Source organism: Hyperolius riggenbachi, chromosome 2 (genome assembly GCF_040937935.1).
Source record: "Hyperolius riggenbachi isolate aHypRig1 chromosome 2, aHypRig1.pri, whole genome shotgun sequence".
Taxonomy (NCBI): domain Eukaryota; kingdom Metazoa; phylum Chordata; class Amphibia; order Anura; family Hyperoliidae; genus Hyperolius; species Hyperolius riggenbachi.
The window spans coordinates 16,657,851-16,664,038 of NC_090647.1; the positions used below are offsets into that span (position 1 = coordinate 16,657,851).

General features: G+C 51.5%; 1 protein-coding gene across 3 annotated transcripts in view; it reads left to right on the forward strand.

Annotated features, from left to right (window-relative positions):
* PGAP2 (post-GPI attachment to proteins 2) overlaps window positions 1–5,955 on the forward strand; it is a 17,058-nt gene extending 11,103 nt beyond the window's left edge. For 2 of the 3 annotated variants that reach the window (XM_068266504.1, XM_068266505.1), the window contains exons 4-6: window positions 3,413–3,522; window positions 4,185–4,293; window positions 5,441–5,955. In XM_068266504.1, the coding sequence (XP_068122605.1) occupies window positions 3,413–3,522; window positions 4,185–4,293; window positions 5,441–5,568 (347 nt within the window). In that variant the 3' untranslated portion in view covers window positions 5,569–5,955. The remainder of the gene's footprint in view (window positions 1–3,412; window positions 3,523–4,184; window positions 4,294–5,440) is intronic. The other variant, XM_068266506.1, reaches the window with a different exon arrangement.
* Window positions 5,956–6,188: the final 233 nt, after the last annotated feature.

The window sequence follows — 6,188 nt, forward strand, 5'->3', positions numbered from 1 at the left end:
TTACTCCTCTCTCCTAGCCCTGTACTCCTAGCCCCAGCAGTTACTGCACTCTCCTAGCCCTGTACTCCTAGCCCCAGCAGTTACTCTCTCCTAGCCCTGTACTTCTAGCCCCAGCAGTTACTCCTCACTCCTAGCCCTGTACTCCTAGCCTCAGCAGTTACTCCTCTCTCCTAGCCCTGTACTCCTAGCCCCAGCAGTTACTCCTCTCTCCTAGTCCTGTACTCCTAGCCCCAGCAGTTACTGCACTCTTCTAGCCCTGTACTCCTAGCCCCAGCAGTTACTCCTTACTCCTGGCACTGTACTCCTAGCCCTAGCAGTTACTCCTCTCTCCTAGCCCTGTACTCCTAGCCCCAGCAGTTACTCCTCTCTCCTAGCCCTGTACTCCTAGCCCCAGCAGTTACTCCTCTCTCCTAGCCCTGTACTCCTAGCCCCAGCAGTTACTCCTCTCTCCTAGCCCTGTACTCCTAGCCCCAGCAGTTACTCCTCTCTCCTAGTCCTGTACTCCTAGCCCCAGCAGTTACTGCACTCTCCTAGCCCTGTACTCCTAGCCCTAGCAGTTACTCCACTCTCCTAGCCCTGTACTCCTAGCCCCAGCAGTTACTCCTCTCTCCTAGCCCTGTACTCCTAGCCCCAGCAGTTACTCCTCTCTCCTAGCCCTGTACTCCTAGCCCCAGCAGTTACTCCTCTCTCCTAGCCCTGTACTCCTAGCCCTAGCAGTTACTCCTCTCTCCTAGCCCTGTACTCCTAGCCCCAGCAGTTACTCCTCTCTCCTAGCCCTGTACTCCTAGCTCCAGCAGTTACTCCTCACTCCTAGCACTGTACTCCTAGCCCCAGCAGTTACTTCTCACTCCTAGCACTGTACTCCTAGCCTCAGCAGTTACTCCTCTCTCCTAGCCCTGTACTCCTAGCCCCAGCAGTTACTCCTCTCTCCTAGCCCTGTACTCCTAGCTCCAGCAGTTACTCCTCACTCCTAGCACTGTACCCCTAGCCCTAGCAGTTACTCCTCTCTCCTAGCCCCGTACTCCTAGCCCTAGCAGTTACTGCACTCTCCTAGCCCTGTACTCCTAGCTCCAGCAGTTACTCCTCTCTCCTAGCCCTGTACTCCTAGCTCCAGCAGTTACTCCTCTCTCCTAGCCCTGTACTCCTAGCCCCAGCAGTTACTGCACTCTCCTAGCCTTGTACTCCTAGCCCCAGAAGTTACTCCTCTCTCCTAGCCCTATACTGCTAGCCCCAGCAGTTACTCCTCTCTCCTAGCCCTGTACTCCTAGCCCTAGCAGTTACTCCTCTCTCCTAGCCCTGTACTCCTAGCCCCAACAGTTACTCCTCTCTCCTAGCCCTGTACTCCTAGCCCCAACAGTTACTCCTCTCTCCTAGCCCTGTACTCCTAGCCCCAGCAGTTACTCCTCTCTCCTAGCCCTGTACTCCTAGCCCCAGCAGTTACTCCTCTCTCCTAGCCCTGTACTCCTAGCCCCAGCAGTTACTCCTCTCTCCTAGCCCTGTACTCCTAGCCCCAGCAGTTACTCCTCTCTCCTAGCCCTGTACTCCTAGCCCCAGCAGTTACTCCTCTCTCCTAGCCCTGTACTCCTAGCCCCAGCAGTTACTCCTCTCTCCTAGCCCTGTACTCCTAGCCCCAGCAGTTACTCCTCTCTCCTAGCCCTGTACTCCTAGCCCCAGCAGTTACTCCTCTCTCCTAGCCCTGTACTCCTAACCCCAGCAGGTACTGCACTCGCCTAGCCCTGTACTCCTAGCTCCAGCAGTTACTCCTCTCTCCTAGCCCTGTACTCCTAGCCTTAGCAGTTACTCCTCTCTCCTAGCCCTGTACTCCAAGCTCCAGAAGTTACTCCTCTCTCCTAGCCCTGTACTCCTAGCCCCAGCAGTTACTCCTCTCTCCTAGCCCTGTACTCCTAGCCCCAGCAGTTACTCCTCTCTCCTAGCCCTGTACTCCTAGCCCCAGCAGTTAGGGCTGGTTCAGACGGACGTTCGGAAGCTCTGCGTTCGTTGGCGTTGCGTTGGTGATGCGTTCAGGCTTTCAGCAGCGTTCGCGTTGCGTTCGGATGCGGTCGCGTTTTTTCTTCCCCTAGTGGGACATTACCCGTCGCAGTTAACCGCCCTCGGAAGCTGCATGTAGCTTCCAGGGGCTCCTTGAACGCCAGGGAAAATCGTGACCCGAACGCCACGTTTGTGTAAACGCGCGTGAAAGCTTGGTACAAATGCTCCCATTCACTTGAATGGGAGCATTTAACGCCAAGCCCCGAACGCTGGCAGTAAACGCTGCACAAGCGTCTGTCTGAACCAGCCCTTACTCCTCTCTCCTAGCCCTGTACTCCTAGCCTCAGCAGTTACTCCTCTCTCCTAGCCCTGTACTCCTAGCCCCAGCAGTTACTCCTCTCTCCTAGTCCTGTACTCCTAGCCCCAGCAGTTACTGCACTCTCCTAGCCCTGTACTCCTAGCCCCAGCAGTTACTCCTCTCTCCTAGCCCTGTACTCCTAGCCCCAGCAGTTACTGCACTCTCCTAGCCCTGTACTCCTAGCCCCAGCAGTTACTCCTCTCTCCTAGCCCTGTACTCCTAGCCCCAGCAGTTACTCCTCTCTCCTAGCCCTGTACTCCTAGCCCCAGCAGTTACTGCACTCTCCTAGCCCTGTACTCCTAGCCCCAGCAGTTGCTGCACTCTCCAGTACAGTTCAAGGATAACCCTGTTGCCAAAGCTTTTCTTCGTCTGCCTGTAGATGGTCATTGAGGTGCCAGTCATTCTGGGTTATAGACAAATGGAATGCAGCTTGGAATTACCAATTTTGATTGGCCAACTTAAAGGACAACTGAAGCGAGAGGGATATGGACGCTGCAATTTTTATTTCCTTTTAAACAATACTAGTTGCCTGGCAACCCTGCTGATCCTCTGCCACTAATACATTTAGCCATAGCCCCTGAACAAGCATGCAGCAGATCAGGTGTTTCTGACATTGTCAGATCTGACAAGATTAGCTGCCTGCTTGTTTCTGGTATAATTCAGACACTACTGCAGCCAAACAGATCAGCAGGGCTGCCAGGCAACTAATATTGTTTAAAAGTAAAAAATATGGCAGCCTCCACTTACCTCTTGCAACAGTTGCCTTTTAATTTTCATCTTAACCCAAATTATTAGTATCTGTTTGACCATCTTCACTGGTCAGAGAGTCTTATTCGCATGTTCTGAGCTTGGCAGAAGCCAGCAGGTGGCGGTAGTTGGGCTGCAGTGTGGTCACATTCTGTGTACATGGACCTTTGACCTCATTCTGTGCCTCTTGTGTCTGTGCAGGGATCCAGCATGTGGCAGTAGTTTGCTGCAGTCTGGTCACATTCTCGTGGAGGGGCAGGTGTACATGGGCCTTTGACCACATTCTGTGCCTTATGTCTGCTTGTTGTGTCTCTGCAGTGATCCATCAGCTGGCGTTTACACTCTTCATGTTCTTCTCTCTCGGGTACATGATTCTTACACTTCGCATCTGGAAGAAGTCCCAGAAATATAATACTGTAAGTGTGGAGGTAAGTGTTGTGTGTTACGTCCAGTCCTTTGTCACCAGGAATCCCTGCACGGATCTCTACACCCCCCCCCCCCTTTATCTTGTCCTATAGGCTTTCCCTTCAGCCCCCCATTGCCTTGTCACAGATGCTGCGTCACATCGTGCTATACTCCTCACACTGTGTGCTGTTTCACCTCCTGTGTCTGTGTTTGTAGCTCAAGGTTCGTTTTTGTAGAAATGCAGTTATGAAATTAAGTAGCAAGTGCAGTGATTGGTCCCGCCTGCAAGACCATCGGCTCCAGTTAAGAACAGGAGCAGTGGGCGGCTGTGATTGGTGGGTTTGGGTCAGCAGAAATTGATCCGGAAATGCTACCACCTTCTCTAGGCCCATCTTCAAATCTCCGCTCCAATATATAGTCCACTCAGTGCTTTCCAGTTTGTTGCTTAGTGCAGATATAACACACACTATGGGGTTTGGAAATGGGTCAGCCCAAATGTATTTACTACCGATTTTTATTTGAATGGCAACTGTGCTCAGCTTGGAATAAATGGAGCCGTTTATTGAGCTAGGTGTGCAGTAGTGTTAGTTTGTAGCCCAGATCCTGTGTAAAATATACCACAAGTCATCCATCTGGAAGTCTCCTTCCATGAGTTACAGCTCTCCTCTGTGTGCTTGTCTTATAGGAGTGGAGGTCCTACACCTGGAAAAAGAACCTTTTCCTCTTCAACTTCATAGCATTCCTGGGATCCCTGATGTGCTACGTCCGCCACAACATGTACTGCGAGTCTGGAGGTAGGTGGTGTCATTGTCCTCTGAATGTCCCGGTCACACTTACCATGTTGGGCTCTGGGCTGAGCAGCGAGCCAGTGGCAGAACCAAAGGACCTTATGGTCTATCAGCCACCACGCACTATAGACATGGGGTGGAGGAACAGCTAGCTTCACCTCCTGCAGCTTCATCATAATATTGCAGCATTTACTGGATGCTGAAGACGTAAAATAATAATCTTGTACAGCTACTAGTCTCTCTAGGGGTGAGATTGCTCAAAGAGAACCTGTCAGGGTTTGCAGTGATTTTCAGCTCACACAGGTACCAAAGGGAGGATGATTCTTCCCCATTTTTCCAGGGACCACCCATCCCAAGTGCACAGCCTAAAGAGGCCCTGACTTCTATGAGAAAAGTTGTGGTGCTTGAACTATGTGTTTAAAGGATAAGTTAACTACTGAACGGAAGCCCACCCATACTTTTGCCCCCCAAATATGTTCAAGAAGGTGCTTCTGCACTTCTGAAGGTTAGGCGGTAGTGGCCTACTCCCCCCTCCCTCTCCTCACTGCCGCACAGAGTCGTTACGGAGGTAGAGACTTTCGCCTGGAGCTGGTGTGCAGGAGGTGAGAGTGTGGCCCAGGACAGGCATGCAGGTGGCAGGGAGTCTTACCCTGGGCAGGTGTGCAGGGTGCGGCAGTCTTGACAGGGGTATAGGCAGCGGCAGTCTTGGCACAAGATGTCTCTACGTTTTTTTTTTTATTTATTTATTTTTCTTCCTCTGCGTACTGTTAGTATTGCATGTATGTGTTAGTTTTTTTGCAATGACCGCAGGCATCTCATTGATGACAGCAATCATTGACATGGGGACTTAGATCAATGAATGGGAATGGAGTTCCCATTCACTGATCTCCCTACTAACGTGCAGCGACGAGAACTCGTGCGGGAGCGCGCACAGCGGCGAGATGCGTATATCTACCCCCCTGAGGCTAAGATGAAGTCTCCAGAGGCGTAGATATACTGTATCAAAACCATTAGCTGGTTAATAATCATCACAATAGCCAAGCAAATTGTGTTTTGTATGATTGAAGTAAGCAATGTCTCCTCCCTCTCATTTTCTGCGTTTGTTTGTATCTATCTCCCCCTCTCTTACCTTCTGTTTTGTGCTATTCTGCAGTGTACACCATGTTTGCCCTGCTGGAGTATCTGGTGGTTTTATCCAATATGGGCTTTCACCTGACCGCCTGGTGGGACTTTTTCAACAAAGAGCTTATTCTCTGCTCACCGGAGGACAAGCGCTTCTGAGAGGACGCCGGACACCTGTACCACCCTCTCCCCTGTCTCCAGGGGGCCCCGCTGAGCGCAGGCTCTTCTCGTTCCTGGATTGGCAGCTGCTGTCAGTAGCTGGAAGCGTGTAAAGAACAGAAGGAATATTGGGAAGTATGGATGGTGAAGTGCGAGATTTTACCAGTCCCACCACAGCTGGGGACCTGTCCCCCTCCTCGGGCCGACATAAAGGCCACCATTCCTGACCAGAGCTGGCCCCAGGGCAGGCGTTGTGGTGAATGAAGTTTTCTGGTTAGTTTGGGTGTCAGTTTGCTGCCCTCTACTGATGAAATATGACTTGTGATGACTTTACATTTTGCAGTGAAAAAGAGGTCAGAACAGAGACCGAGAGTTGCCAGCAATCTGATTCATGATTTCAGGAGATGTCCTTTTTCATTCGGATTAAAAACCTACACAAAACAAAAGAGAAAAAACGCTCCCTCTCTGTAAACCTTTCAGTCTTCCCCTCCCCTTCTTCCCTGACATCAGTCACTCCTCCTCTTCGTCCTCTCTGCAGCCTCCCCTTGTTATCCCGGCATCAGTCACTCCTCCTCTTCCTCCTCTCTACAGCCTCCCCTTGTTATCCCGGCATCAGTCAC